Here is a 16,324-nt window from a genome sequence, read left to right as displayed (position 1 = left end):
GTCCTAATGATTATTAAAGTTAGTAATTTTTAAAGAGTATTTAGGAGTGTTTGTTTGTTTGTTTGTTTAGTAGGCTTATGAGTAACTTGTTACACAGAAGTCTCCAACAACATACAATGTATTAAAAAAGCATAAACATAAATACATTACAGTACTATTCAGGAAAAATATACAAAGCATCCCACTCTGTAAAAGCCGCTGGAAGCTTTCACAGCATACTGACATTATCGCAGTCGATCAAAAGCCACAGGGGAAAATGTGGTTTTTTAATCTGGCACCAAAAGGTTCTGGGTGGACCTCTCTGTGAAGAGCATTCTTCAGATGAGGAGCTTAACTGAAAAGGCCCTCATGCTTCTCAGGGAGAACTATCCATTAAGTTTTTCTATAAACCCCCAACACTGGGAGTGAGAGTAGCACCTGCTCCTTGCTGAGCAGAGTGTGGATGATGACACCAGCTCTTTACCATGGTCTGAAACTGAAACCATGTGAGCTGTTACCTGGAACTAGCCAGTCCAGAAATGTCTGGTAGCTGAATCTGGCCCAATTCCCGCCAGTCATCATCAGTCCCATTAGAGTGAGATTGATGCCCTGTCGAAGGCTTTACACATCTCCTCCCTAGATGCAGACACAGACTAAAACAAGCAATCTTCCAGCTCGTGAGCCTGTGGGGAAATCAACCCCACTCTTCTGCTTCTGCCTATCACACACAAAAATAAAATTCAGCCTGAGCTAGTTGTTCAAGGCAACTCTGCATTTCAAAGCAGAAAAACACGTAAGATAGCCCTGCCAAACTTGCCACAGCGATATCAGAAACCACTTTTCAGTTGTGAACTCCTGAAAAGTTTTGTTCTCTATTTTGAGAGAACTCCATAAGGAAAACATATTTAAATAGTATATATTATATATAAATTAAACAATTAAAACAGGAGAAACTTCGGGGGCAAACCCTCTCCCCTCCCACTCACAGCTTGCAGACTGTATCTGAGCTCTGCATCTGAGACTGTGAGATTTATTGCAAACTTTATTCCCCCCTCTGAACCAGGGAAAAACCAATTAACATTTTACATTTTACCTTGCGTAAATCAGAAACTATTGCCCAAGGCCAATGAATTATGTTCTGAATATCACCATATCAATAGAATTCACATCTGAATTCACATCTGAATTTCAAAGGTATCCCAAGATCTTTACAACTGACAGACTTAGTATCTTGAGATCATAAAATATAAAAACAAGAAAACTTTTAATCTAGTACAAAATGCTATCTTTCTAATGTGTCTCAATCAACATAATTAAAATCTGTCTGCTGTTTCTCAGAGAAATGCATACATCTAATTGCAGACTGCGTCTTTCAACTGTCAATTTCATGATATCACAATTCTTGTCTTATGACTAGGTACACTATGGTTCCATCCATACTACTCCATTTAACACTGTTGGGGTGTTGTGAGTCTGCAACCATCTGGAAGTGGAATTCAAGTGGTATTAAAACCTGAAGTGGCCAGCCACATAGCAAAGGAAGGAGAAAATGCCTTCTGCTAAAAAGGAATGGGTGAAGGAAGCACTTTCTGAGTATTCTTTTAAACTATTTTTAACATTTAGTAGCAGAATGCTGTTCTACACTTCTACACTCTTCATCACATTTTTCCAAGAACTGCTTTGCAAAAAAGGAGCTAGGATAAGCAAAGGGGGTCATTCTGGCTCTCCTGGCTCCAGAGAAGAGCAGGGGACTCAACACAACTGAGACCCAATTGCTTTGTGATGTCCTTGCAGCAAGACTGCAAATCAATACTTTCCCTTTGGATGAACCATTTTTTAAGAAGGTACACAGTACAGTGTGGTGCTTTGTGTAACCTATAAATTTCTGAAGCAGATGTTCTTCCTCCAAATTTAGCTACACACCAATTAAAATCACTGGTGTTCTGGCTAGCTTTCCCTATGTTTACTTGGAACTAAGTCCCATGGATTATAAAATAACTGTCTAGTAAGCAGTACTGTCTTCTTACCACCCCATTGTACCTCCATTCTCAAATAAGCAATAGTACACATGTGGAGATGTCTCCCTTGACACTGGATGGATCTCTCCTTGCATGTTGTGTCTGACTCATGCTCCTTCCAGCTGCTTTTACAGCCCATTCTTATGCATGCGTATGTGTAAGTAAGTCCTACTGTATTCAGCAGTGCCCAAAGAGACCATGGCTGCACAGGATCACAGAAATACATTAACTGGCAAAACTCTTTATTAAAAGGTAACGGGAAGACCGTTACAGAAATTGCAAACAGAAATGCTGGAGCATTACCAACCATGCAATCAACAAGCTGCTCCTCCCACAAGGTACCTCAACAGTGCTTTTGCACAGGATGGGCTAAAGTAGCAATCATGTTCATCATCAGAAAAATCAACAAAAATCAGGAAAGAATGAGAAAAGAATTCAGAAATTAATAGCAACGGAACTGCTTGGACACTCCACAATAACTGAATGAAAAAAGGACTGCAGTTTTAGAACAACCTACAGCTGCCACTATATATACACGGATGGATGAACCAGTTAGTAAATCAAAGCAAAGTACTTATTATGGCAGGCTGACCAACAAACAATGTACAAAATATGTAATAGAAAAATATAAAATCACAGCCTTAATAGAACCAATTATTAATGGTGGATCTTAAAGGATAAATCTTTAAAACATAATTAAAAAAAATACTCAGGCATTTCTTCTCTATTAAATTGCATACACTTGAATCTGCAAGGAAATATACTGGTGCTATTAGGGAAAGATGGAGAGGGGCAATGTTTTGACCCAGAAACATGATCTAAATAGAGACGTGACTGATTACTATACAGTACTGACAGCAGGTCAAACAGGGAAAATGCTGGTGTATAATATGCAGCAGATGAACAAAACTCTGGGCTCCATAAACAATTTCATCCATAAGCAAAATCTGAGCATTAGGGACAACCTAACTTTTAATGCTTGTTATACACATCAAGCCTGCATCTTTTCATGATTCTTCCATTAATTAATTATTTCATTACATCTGTATCTCCTCCAGCAATTTTCAGTACTCTCAGTGCCAAATCAGGCAAAAAGTTACAACCCTAAACTCTTAACCCACTACACCACAAACACAGTTTTCAATCTGTGGCTTTAGATACATCCTGACAATAAACTGCAGAACATTTTGCAGAGAACATCTAGCTCAAGGTCAGTGGAGGCTATATTCCCTACCTAAATTCACTGAGTAGTAGTAGTTCCTAAGGAGTGGAACAACAATTTCTTTGAGACATGTTTCCTGTTCACCCAACAGCCTTTATGCCCTATCGTCCTCTTCCCGCTAGGATAACCAGACCATGAGTATACACAGTGCCAAGTTTCTAAAGTATTTGGGAACATCCGATGCCTTGAGACAATCAGTGATTCATTGAAGCTGGAGGATGTGACTGAGGCCTTATGTGCCTGACTGCACTTTCCTTTCCCATCCAGCTGGCCTTGGGGAAGCCCGCCAGCAGGCAGCGTCTTTCTCCTGTTCCACTGGCTGACCTTGGAGAACTTGGCCAGCCCCTTCTTTGCTGTGCTCTGGATTGTGGGATCTGGACTACACCAGAAACTAACGTTAACCCTAAGGGACAGACATAACCCTTCCATATCAGAAAACATCAGCCAGCCAGTGTTCAGTTAACAAGAATAAACAGTATACATATGCAAAAATCTCTCCATTCAGTCCAATCCCTGAACACAGAAGCTTTCTTATTAGCACTATGTTAATGCATTCTGTCTTTGGGAAGGTAATAGAGATTTGAATGTATCTTTCAAGGTGATCATTCTCCCCTTCGGTCCAGAATCTTGCATCCTCAGTTGTTTTGAACTAGTATTTGAAGCTTTCCTTCTGCCCGGTGGTTTAGTCTTGATCAAGGTTACATACATTTCTGTCCCACACTGACTTTGCAGTTTGAACTAGTTCATATGCTTATAGGTTTTAATTTTTGCCTAAATGTTTCCTATGAAAACAGAGAGAAGCTGAAGGTAACATCTCTCACCTAGAGTTGATGCCAAACCATACCACAAGGGGCCATATTCATCTAAACCCCTACACTAATGGAAGCCAATACAAGGATTCCCATTAGTGTGACAAAAATTCACCCCTCCTCCCATTGCACCATCCCCAAAATCTTTTGTGGTGGGTTGGGAAAACCCCAGGAACAAATGTAGAGAGTGCACGGAGGGAAGAGAAGGTTCCAACACTCATGGAAAATCCTTACACTGACAGAACCATAGTGCTACATTGCATCCTTATATCTCCACTGGGAAAGACACACAAAAATAAATCTCACTGGTTTTGGCTAAGTTTCAATCAAGAGCCTCAGTTCTGATTGGGTAAGATTCCTAAAAAAGCGAATGAAATGTGTGGCCCATGCTATCTCATTCAAATAAGTTTAGGAGACATCAAACTGGTTACTGATTCACAGCTGGCCTCAACCTGAGCCACTAGAACTTGTGTTGTAGCTAAACCTAAACTTGAACTTTTTAACATTTAACTGTTTCCTGCTTGTAAGCAATAATACTACTACTGTATGTAAAGAATAAACTGTATCAGAAGGCAAAGATTACAGTTTATGAAGAGGGATGCTTCAAGGAGAGCATTTGTAACCAAAAAAATACCTTGTGGAATTCCACTGTTCTTCACTTGGGGCTCAACCACCTGAATTGTGTCATCTTCCAGATAAAAATATATTTTACAATGTCTTATTCTGTACAGCTCTTGATTTTTGTCAGGAACTTCTTCATCAAAATAAGCATCAAAAGACAATACCTATACAAAAAAACACAAATTAAAATCAACAAGCACTGGTTGTAAACAACTAATGTAAAGCTGTAAATTAAACAAAGCAGTGCATTGAGCAAATGTAAGCAGAGAGATTTGAATTTCAACACCTGAGCTTTCTTTGATAGTGCAATCCTATATATGTCTACTCAGAAGTGAGTCCAATTAATTTCTGCGTATAGGACTGCAGTGTGAGTCATCCTGTCGCACATGTGATTTGAATTGTTTTCTACTTAGAGAAGTCCAATACATTTGTAAAACTTGCATTGATTAGAGTGTAGCGATGTGCTAATCCCTACCTCATCATCCAATGTGCAGACTCATTTTTTCCCTTCTATTTTCCCATGCTGCATGTGAAAGCTGGGCTTTGCTGGTCCTTATCCCCTCCCTGCACAATGAATTATGCTGTTTTTATACTGTTCATCATACTTACATTTAGTCATCTTCATCACGCTTTCATTACATAAGAAATCACATTTAATCAGGCCTTATATTTACCACTCACAAAGAGGAGGGTTACAAACCAGTTTCTTTTGTTAACTTTGCATAATTAAAGAGTTGGCTGAGTATGGGTGATTTGTTGCCATAGTCAGTGATGTTGTTTGGAACCAACAATATTAACACAACATACACTAATGATGTTGTGTGTGTGTATGTTTTGTGGAGCCAAAAACCACTCATTAATTCACCATGATTGAGCATATGAGATTGGGGAGGTGGGTAGTTGCAGGCTAGAAGCCCCACATTTGTGTATGAATGCAAATCTGGACAATTTCTGCAACATCCCTGAAACAGTGTACAATCGAGTACTGTTTCCCAGCTTCTCTCGTTGACAACATTCACACATGGCACAAACGACATGAGAATAGCACTTGAGAAAATAGTCGAAACGAGGGATGGGGAACCCGCAACTGTTCAGAGGCTGGCTGAGGCAGCTGGGAATCCAACAGCATCTGGTGAGCCACAGATTCTCCTATCCCTAGCCTCAATGCCACGTTCTTACATTACCTGGCATAAGTCCCAGTGAACTCAATGGAGCTTACTTTTGAGTAGACATGTGTGGGATTACAACAGTTGCAAGCTAACACATATTGTGAAAACAATTGGCAGGTATGTGAAAGCTGTGCAGAAATGCTACAAAATAGAAATTACAAAAAAAATGTTATTTTGACACACGCACTTCGTACACACACACAAACACACATTAGTTCTGTTTAAAGGTAAAGGGACCCCTGACCGTTAGGTCCAGTCGTGTCCAACTCTGGGGCTGCAGAGCTCATCTTGTGTTACTGGCCGAGGGAGCCGGCGTACAGCTTCCAGGTCATGTGGCCAGCATGACAAAGCCGCTTCTGGCGAACCAGAGCAGTGCACGGAAATGCTGTTTACCTTCCCGCCGGAGCAGTACGGTACCTATTTATCTACTTGCACTTTTGACGTGCTTTCAAACTGCTAGGTGGGCAGGAGCTGGAACCGAGCAACGGGAGCTCGCCCCATGGCAGGGATTCGAACCACCGACCTTCTGATCGGCAAGCCCTAGGCTCTGTGGTTTAACCCACAGTGCCACCCCCGTCCCCGTTCTGTTTAGGCATCAGCTAAACTCTTAGTTGTTCTTGCAAGCCTTTGTAACTTAAGAAATGTTTCCTATACAATCTGCTATTGTATATATTGCCAATCTGTGGTTTTAATTGTGATTTTAAGACTGTTTTAGTGTGCCATTTTATTATTATCGTAAGCCACCCTGGGATCTCTTGAGAGGAAGGGAAGGCTATAAGAAAAATGCATTTATTATTATAATTAAATGATTAATTGTCCTTCCTAAATCAGATCTTTTCTGGAGCCAACAAGTGTTACAAAGTAATCCAGGCTAGCTTCCTGATGAGGTGCTCACCTGGGTGATGGGCCATTGGGGGAACAATGGAAAGGGGCTCTGTGTAAGGTAGCAAATGGGTGAGGCCCCTAACACAAATTGCAGCTAGTTAGAAGGCAGTTAGAAGGACAAAGCCAGAATGGAGTGGTGTGAGCTAGAAGAAAAGCAGCAACCTAGAGTGAGTCAGAGTGATGTTTGTTTTCTGATTAAGTTTACTGAATTTAGTCCTTCCCCAATATTTCATGCAATAATACTGTTATGAGTTGTGAGGGGGGCTGTATTCAGAGACCCTCCAGCAATTTTCTTTTTTTATTTGTCAAGAAAGACCACGCATATCACACAAGAAGCAACAGCCCTCCTCAAAGTCCCCACTGGCATCTACTATATACTCCTGAATCCAGACCAGAATTGAGAGCGTCAGGGTACAGAAGAGTGGATGATTCTCTCCAAGGATGGTGAACAACATTACATCTTCCTATCTGTGCTTTGAAAAATAAATGTAGGAAAGTAACTTTCTAAAAGCCAGAGATACATAAATATAGTGCTGTATGAACTCTGGCAATTCCCCGGGAGGTTTATGGGATGTTAATTTCACAGTGAGGCCTGATTCCTCTGATACTGCAGAGATGTGTAGCTCTGATTATTTCCCAGCTTTGAAAATGTGCATTGGAAAATTAATATAGTCCTAAAACAGGGGACCCCAAGCATGGACACTTATTGGGGAGTAAATCCCTTTAAACACAGAGGTATTTACTTCTGAGTAAACATATCCATGTTGCAGGAAAGATGAAATCCTGTAGCATGGCTTACTGCAAAAAATGCCAAAGTATTGCTAGCAAGATAGAGTGGCAGCAGCTGTGGGGGTGAGAGAAGCTATTAATGCAGAGTAAAGTCTCGTCTGAATTTGCACTTAATGAGCAGATTTAATCTCCTAATTAGATAGGCTGTGCATAGATAATTAAACACTGATTATATGGCTAACATTACAAATATCAAAAGGGAACAACCATAAGCCTCGGCAAGAAGAATTTTCAAATTAGCAAAGAACTGAATGTTACAGATTATACCCTCCGATTCTGATCTCTGAACTTCTGCAATATTCCTATTTTATGTACGCATATAACTTTTGTGACAAAATATCACCAGCTGCCTGGTGTTTGGAGTGTCTCTGTGTTAATGTTTATCCTCTCTCTTTAAATAAAATTAACAGAAGTTGTATATCAAGAAGAGATGATGGGTGGCGGGGAGAGAGAATGGAAATTAGCCAAGTCCTGTGGGGCACTCTGGAAAATACATTATGTTTGGCTTGCTTGGACAGTATAATTTGATGAACAAATTTTACGAGGAACATTTTCAAGCATGAATTGTCCCATATGCAATTTAACTATTTAACATCCTAATCCCAAGACCAGCTAAGTAATTGTATTTGGATTTATGCTGATTGTGCCTCACTGGTTTTCACAGGATAGTATAGGATTTAAATCCAAAGCACATTGGCTGAACTGGCTTGTAGATCACGCTGCAAGTATTATAGCCTTGTAGGAAGCATTACACAATGGAAAAACTAAACACACCATTTTATGTATTATTAAAATGAAATATGAGCACGCGCTTCTCCTTCAGCTTCATTTTAAATTTTCAGGAAGTCTACAAAAGAGGGACAAAGAGATACAATTCTTTTAATGCATAACCACTTCATAAACCACAAATTTACAATGCTGAAATACCAAGCCTAGAAGTGAAAGTACCTTTAGATGGCAAAAGAATAACAGCACGATGCCTATAGTACTTAACTTTTTTGGTTTTTAAAAACACGTTATTAATGACAATATTTAATAAATGTAACAATTTACATACCTCCAGGTATAGAGTAGTATATAATTCAATAAATAAATAAATAAATAAACAATACATTCATCACTCATATTCCACTTTATTCAGTGTTCATAGCCTCTCATCTCTATTATTTGGTGGATAAGAAATAAGTATTCATGCACTCATGTTCATGCACTCAACCCAAGGTCTTACACTTTCCTCATGTGATCTCCCTTTCCCCATTCCCTTCTCCCCTTGTATGCATAGCTTAACAGAAGCCTTCCTGGCTTGGATGTAACAGCAAATCATGGTTGTCTAAGTGAGCCCTCAAGGCCAGGGTTGAAAACCAGTTGGATCCTGGTTAGCAATTCTGGACTGGAGCATTTGCACAAACCACAGGGAAAAGATGAGCACAGAGCTCATTCCCAATCCTCCTTCAAGCCATGAATATGATGTCTCAATGCAGTAGTTGTTGTTAAGTAATCCCCACAACAATGCTATAGGAATGGATATCACTATTATTGCCCTCATTCTGGAGATGATGGGCTGGGGCTGAGAGATTGTGGCTTGCCTAAATCCACAAAATTCATTCACACTAAAGTGAGGTTCATAATTGAGGCTCTTGACTGCTCCACTACCCCAGTGCAGTTATTCATTTACAGCCTGTTTCCAAGACTAGAGGTGTCTTAATATTAGTACACAGGATGGGGTGGCCCAGCAGCTGCTGCACTTCACATTCACAAAGCACAGGGTCAGTGTTACAGCAAATTTATGCCACTATGTTTACATAATCAGTTTATCTGAAATAGCAAATGCTTAATTCTCTTCAACCTCTGATTTTTTTTACAAACTGGAGGGGTAAATCCGGGGCTGAAGTGAATTAAATGGGACAAAAAGAACTTTTGGGGAAATTGGAATTCATTCATTTTTCTGTTTTCCTTGGAATAAATTATTGTGTAAAATATTGCAAGGTAGAGTGAGGTGTGTAGGGCTCTTTGGAATTAGGCAAGTGCCCAGGGAATGTCATAAAACAGCAGCCAATAATATGGCAAATGCTCTCTGGAATTATTTTTCTACGTACACAGATGCTTCTCTCTGAAGGTGACAATTATGAGATGAAAAGCAACCTCTGAATTCTGAAAATAAGTCACAGTATCAGAGACAAAATGAATTTCAGGAATGGCATTCTGGTGATTCAAAGATGCTAGGAGCCTGCAGCACAAGATCTGGCAGGTAATTTGCAATCCAGACCCCTCTACCTGCAGCCCATCACTTTGCTGGGATAGCTCAGTCAGTAGAGCATGAGACTCTTAACCTCAGGGCCGTGGGTTCAAGCCCCACATTGGGCAAATGATTCCTGCATTGCAGGAGGTTGGACCAGATGACCCTCAGGGTCCCTTCCAACCCTACAGTTCTATGATTCTTTGGAATCCCTGGCTCAAGAGAGTAAACTGCTTAGAGGTTTTAGTCAATTAAGCAGTATATAAATCTTATCAAATAAATGAATTGAAATAAAGGTCCCCTGTTCCCTAAAATGTCCCTTGTGCATTCAATCCAAGAGCACAAAACTGTCAGGTGTCAATAGTACAGCACATCACCCAGTTGCGTGTTGTTCACCCTTTACACCCTTCTAAGTGCTACGCATATTTCAGGTTTCACCTAAGGATGCTGGGATGAAGGAACACACAAGCCACTGGAAACATACAAATAATGTGAACCAACAAATCTGTCTCACTGTACCTGTTTATCAAATGCTACCCACGAAGGCGCATCACATCCAACCCCTCTAGGAAACACACTGTACTTTGGTTTCAGCTTTTGTCCGGGCAAAGGTTCGCCTCCTATTCCAGGTTTGTCTTCTCCCACCAACATAGAAACCTTATTGCAGTAACTCCAGTGTTGAGATTTATGGAACTTTTCTTTCCCTAGCTGCAACCAAGAGGAAATAAATAATTTTTTCAGAAAACACAAAAGGGCATTTTTAGATTGCAGTTACAAGAATAAAAGCCTATGGATTCTGAATCACACAATTCAGAATCCATGAAGCAATGTTAATTGTGATAAAATAATCATTAAAGGGCTTAAAATCTATTTCAATTTCAGTCTAAATGCCTGTGTCAAATTTTGGGTCATTTCCTTGACTCAGATGTGATACACAGAATGAGTCCATCTTGGAAGTCGTTTTTCTGGGCATATCTGCCAAACAATTCCACTGATTTCTGTGGCACTGAGATGGAATGCCATGAAATGAATGGGATTGCCCTCTTTAGGAAAAACTGTGGAAATGAATGCAACCACTGAGCATTGTTGTGCTTGTGGAATCGATGGCTCTGAGTAAAGCAAAGATGGCGAAACACAAGCACTCAGCTCTATTATTAGTTTAAAGTCTTCCATATTATCGGGTGTATGGGGTAGGACACAACTTCATGACATCAAAAACTAAATCACAACTGGAAAAAGTAGTGGCATTTTATTTATGGCTACAAATGGGGGGTTTACAGCAGAGCTGAATCTAGCTAGCCATCTTGGCTGTGAGCCCTGGAAGACCTGCTTCTTGCCTTGCAGTCTTTTTCACCTAGCCTAGGACAGCAGGGCCCTGACTGACTGCAGCTGCAAAAGCTGAGGCTGCTGAGCAGACTCTTGGACAGGGGTATCATTTAGGTGGAGTTCTTGGGGGTCGTTGTTGCTGTTATTGATATTAACTTTCCGTATCTTTATTTTAAATCTTCTTATGATTTGTGTGGAAATTGTTCAATTTGATTGTGTATTTTCTGATGTTTCATTTATTGTTTGACTACTTCGGTTATGTTTGTAATTATGTAATTTTTCATGTTGTAAGCCACCTTGAGCATGGTTTGAACTATGGAAAGGTGGCATACAAATAAAATGATCGACAGATGGGTATAGCCTCGAAATACAACATACAGAAGTTATTTGTCAGTTTCATCACCACCACCACTGTTTTCAGCAGGGCGTCTTAAGACTTTCCCTTCAGACTTTAGCTGAACTATTAAAATTGACCAAGGGCCTCTCCAAACTTTGCTTTGAGGCAACCTGCAGTCAAACTACACATTACCTTAAATACTACGGAGAAGTATGATCAATGCTCTTTTTGTCAGAACATGCACCAGCAGGTTAGGCTTGCTGGGCAGCTCAGGGTGCAGAAGGGCTAAATCAAAAAGAGCTGTGTGCTTATATTTGTGGAGACATACTGACAGAATTACAAACAAAGGAAAGGAAGAGCATTGCAGAAGAGCAGGAGCCATGTGTCCATGCTCCATAAGGAGATGCTTGTGTATTGTGCCATCAAAACCAACACACTTTATTTTCAGCTTGGTCCTGCTGTAGTGCCAGCACAGACAACACTCAAAATAAAGCATGTTGGTTTTGATGGCACAATGCCGAAGCACTTCCTTCTGGAACATGGGAATTTCCCTCAGATTCAGTAACCAATTTTCGGTTCAAGTTTGTGACAGCTTAATGCTTCATGATTTCTGAAAGCTATCACATCCATCACAATGCTGTTCCATAAGGCGGCTAGTACTGCACACAGGCAGCCCAACCTGACAAAGCTCTGAGCCACATTTAAACAATGGGATTTAAGCAGGCGCTTGACCTTACCCCAAGGGCTACTAAGCAAGGAACTGATGATATCAGGAAGTAAAGGGCAGCTTATGTCTTCAGCTTTTGAAAGTAGTAACAGATGGGTAGTAGTGACTGGTGACAGCAGGTGAGGAGGATGAGAATCTCACCCCCCATCATATCACCCCCATCCTGATAGTGGGTGTGCACAAGCTGTTTCATTTACGCATGACCATCATACACCAAGCTGCAGCATCCAATAACAAAATGATTTAATGTGTAGATCATGCTTGCAAGGTCATGGGGCAGAATTTTTAAATAGTGCTGATCCTGGCTGTTACGTTTGGATTAGCAACAATCAGCACAAAGACTGGCACATCGAGAGACACAAGTTGATCATGTCATCATACCAGCGTGCCCGCTACTCCCAAAAGCAATACACTCCCTGAGGAAAGTAGCAATCTTAAAATGAGATCTACCACCACTTTGTTGTTGAAGTGGTGCAGAGTTGTGTGAAATATGAAAATGAAGCTAGTGCTCTTCTGATTAGAAACCTATGGAGTTGTAATACCGCATCATTGCTCCTTAGGGAGAGATATGTCTGTCTTCCATACATTGTTGGACTCCATCTCCCCTCAGCCTCAGCCAGACTGGCTAACAGCCACTAAGCTGCCACCAAGGTCAATGGCTGCTGTAAAATGAACTGTAAAAGAATAAGTGCTCTCATGCTCAATGAAACTGGCCAAAATCAGCTTTTGGTCTAACAGACTGCTAGTAATTTTGGTTTATTATAAAAATGTAAAAATTGCTTTGTGGGATCTGACCCAAGACCATTCTGTTTCTAACAGATACTAAAGGAGCAGTGACATGAGGCAACAAAAGAAGAGGCAAAGCTTCAAAATGATCCTGGAAAACAAATCTCTATCAAATAATAATACCCCTTGGGAAACAATAAAATGCTCTGACACATTTTGGTAAATGGTAACCTTCCTCAGGGGGAAGAAACATTATTATTTGTTAAAGAATCATTTTTCAGGGTCATTTTAAGGCTTAGCCTTCTCTTTTGCTTCCAACAGAAAGAGGCTAGCCAGATGTCTCTGACACTCTGGACACTCACAAACAAAACACAAAGATAATAGTCCTGTTTTGTCTGGCTTTGGCATCCAATATTCAGAGGTGTTTGTTACTACTGTACAAAGGGGCAGGATCTAAAAGTGCCCAAAACCTGGCCTAAACAGAAGACGTAAGAAGTTTCTATTCAGCAGGGAATAATGTTATGTGGCTGCCTAGCTAACAATCCATCACCAAGGTGCCTGTGGAAACACAAGTAAACACTTAACAGTTCCTTACAATGCATTCTGCAACTTTTAATAACCAAGACAAACTACAGTATTCACAAAAAAGTCTGGAAAAGCAACATTCCCTTTAAAACTTCTTCCAAAGAACTTCAGGAACAGAGTGATAGAATACGCTTCAGTAAAGAGCAAAGCAGAAGCCTGGTTTAAATCCAGCCCTTACTGTATTGGATAACCCTAGAAATAATTTTATTGTGGCCCATATTTTGCAAGATTCACTCCTGAACCTGTCATTTAACAAATTATCCCTGCAGATAAATTGTCCCGGCAGATTTATGCTTCTTCCAATAATAGTACAAATCGATTCATAAATATGTTCTTGGAACACACCCAAATATATCTATGATTTTGACTTCAGCGATCACTAACAAGTCATGCCAGATGAATCTCATTTCTTTTTTTCTTTTTTTCCTTTTTCTTTTTTGATAGAGCTACAAGCTTGGTGGATCAGGGGAATGCTGTGGATGTACTGTATCTTGATTTCAATAAGGCTTTTGACAGTCCCCCATGATTGTGGAGAAGCTGGTAGAATGTGTTAGACATGATAGCCATCTTCAAATATCTAAAGGGCTGTCACATGGAAGATGGAGCAAGCTTGTTTTCTCCTGCTTTGGGCGGTAAGATCCAAACCAATGGCTTAAAGTTACAAGAAAGGAGATTCTGACTAAACATCAGAAAGAACTTTCTGATTGTAAGAGCTGTTTGACAGTGGAACAGATGCCCTTGGAATGTGATGGACTCTCCTTCCTTGGAGATTTTAAAACAGAGGTTGGGTGGCCATCTGTCATTGATGTTTTAGTTGAGATTCCAGCATTGCAGGGGGTTGACTAGGTGACCCTCTGGATCCCTTCCAACTCTACAATTCTTTGATTCTATGCCCATGCAAATGATGCTGCTTTCAAGACAAATATCCTTACATTAATCCAATAGTAACTGGCACCCATTGGGACTGATAGGGCAGAAGGCAGGGAGACAAACAGTGAGTGGAGCTAGAGCCAATAACAGCAGAGCCAACAAATTATAGCTTTGCCTCCATCATTTTCCCTGGTTAGTTCTACAGAGGAAACACTGATACTAAGGAGGAGGAAAATGAGAGCCGGTGCTATCCCCTGGACTGGCTTTAAGTAAAAAGGAAGACAAAGGGGCGGCAGGCTGAGGTTGGTGGGGCAGTGCCCCATTCACCCTAATGGACCTGCTTCCCCTGCTGAAGTGTTCCTTTGATACATGTACCTTTGTGTTGAATACAGAAGTGTGAGAGTGGCCAGTAATGCTTGGGGTATATTGAAGACTGAGCTTGCAAAAGGCCGCATACACGCCATGCATTTAAAGCAGATGACTCCCCACCAAAGAATATCAGGAGCTGCAGTTTATCCCTCACCAAGCTACAATTTCCAGCGCCCTTAAATGACCATTCCTTTGATGTGAACCAAGTGCAGAAAATGCATGTTGCATATGCAGCCAAAGCTGTTACAAAGTATAAGAGGGTTAAGGAAAGACCTCTCTGCCTCTGCACAGCCACAGGCAGGCAGCAAATACAGTAGACAGTAGGAGATGAACTACGGAGATCTATCTCAGCATAAGGCATTTCCTCTTATAAAAGAAGAGGTCGTATGTAGAAGTGATGTTACAAATCACACAGGGAAGGGTGAAAGGAGAAGGGGATAAGTAGGTGATTCATATCTATTCCTCCCGACCCCACCACACTTCTTAATCCTTTTCGCCTCCTGGTGCTGCCCCCACCCCATCTGCTGAAATGACAAGTCCCCAAATTTGAGCTGGAGGGGGGCATTCCCGGTCCAACTTCATGATGCGAAAAAGGGAATTCAAGGAAAGTGGCTCTGCCATGCAGGGGGAGAGCCCAGTGCAGCGGGAGGGGGGGGGTGTCGTTATCACGTCTCGGGTTTCATCCGTGGCGGGTCCTCCTGAGCCGGATTTCGGGAGGAGATCCGCGCGAGCACGTGGAGGCGCGGCGCCCGCGAAGAGGAAGGCAATGCGCGTTTCGGGGTGCGGCGCCGGAGACATGAACTTGGGGAGCCACCGGGAGGGGGAGGAGGCGGCGGGAACCAAGCCGACCCCCCACTTACATTCCTGTTGAAGGAGTTCCCGGGCAGGAGCGGTAGCGCCATGGCTGCCCCGGTCCCGCCCGCCGCCTCGGGCTGGTGTTGCTGCCCGAACCCGGCCGGTCGCCCTCCGCGCTGCCCAAGGCCGGAGCAAGGGCCGGCGCGCTGTTTGGAGTCCGGTTGCCTGGAGACCCCCGCTTTGACGTCACAGAGGGTGGCCGGGAAGGGGACCGCCGCTCGCTCCGCCCTTGCTCTCTGCCGCCCCCTGCAGTCGCACGCCGCTTGCTGCAAGCTCGTCACGCGGGAAGCCTTTGCCCCCCCGTCCCCTCGCAGCCATAGAGGACGACGGCTGCTTTGCTCCGCTCCCAGCAGCATCTTCCAGTTGGGAAGCTTAGGTCCCGCCCGCGACTTCGAAACAAGTCTCTCTCTTCCTTTTCACCGCGCATTAAATACGTATTGCTAAAGCTACCTCAGAGACTGAGGCAGTCAGAGCATAATGTAGTTCAGGCCAAGTGGCCAGGGTTTCCTTTGTACAAATGAGGTTGTTGTTGTTGTTATTTGTTATGTATTTATTCCCCACCCTTCACTCTTAAGGTCCCAGGCTGGGTTATAGTATTGAAATACAGTATAAAAACAACAACAACAATTTATTTCTACCCCGCCCATCTGGCTGGGTTTCCCCAGCCACTTTTGTGTTGCTCCCAACAGAATCTTAAAAACATGATAAAACATCAAACATAAAAACTTACCTAAACAGGGCTGCCTTCAGACGTCTTCTAAAAGTCAGATAGTTGTTTATTTCCTTGACATCTGATGGGAG

The 16,324-nt window shown here is 41.9% G+C and overlaps 1 protein-coding gene across 1 annotated transcript in view; it reads right to left on the bottom strand.

Annotated features, from left to right (window-relative positions):
* The window catches only part of EFHC2 (EF-hand domain containing 2), a 64,570-nt gene extending 48,875 nt beyond the window's left edge, over positions 1-15,695 (bottom strand). Inside the window, exons 1-3 of the mRNA XM_033147129.1 lie at positions 15,529-15,695; positions 10,248-10,436; positions 4,663-4,813 (exon numbers count right to left, since the gene is read on the bottom strand). Of these exons, the coding sequence (XP_033003020.1) occupies positions 4,663-4,813; positions 10,248-10,436; positions 15,529-15,570 (382 nt within the window). The 5' untranslated portion in view covers positions 15,571-15,695. The remainder of the gene's footprint in view (positions 1-4,662; positions 4,814-10,247; positions 10,437-15,528) is intronic.
* Between the last annotated feature and the right edge of the window lie 629 nt (positions 15,696-16,324).

The sequence above is a fragment of the Lacerta agilis genome, chromosome 4 (assembly GCF_009819535.1).
Source record: "Lacerta agilis isolate rLacAgi1 chromosome 4, rLacAgi1.pri, whole genome shotgun sequence".
In the NCBI taxonomy this organism is placed as follows: domain Eukaryota; kingdom Metazoa; phylum Chordata; class Lepidosauria; order Squamata; family Lacertidae; genus Lacerta; species Lacerta agilis.
This window is presented reverse-complemented; position numbering and strand designations above follow the sequence as displayed.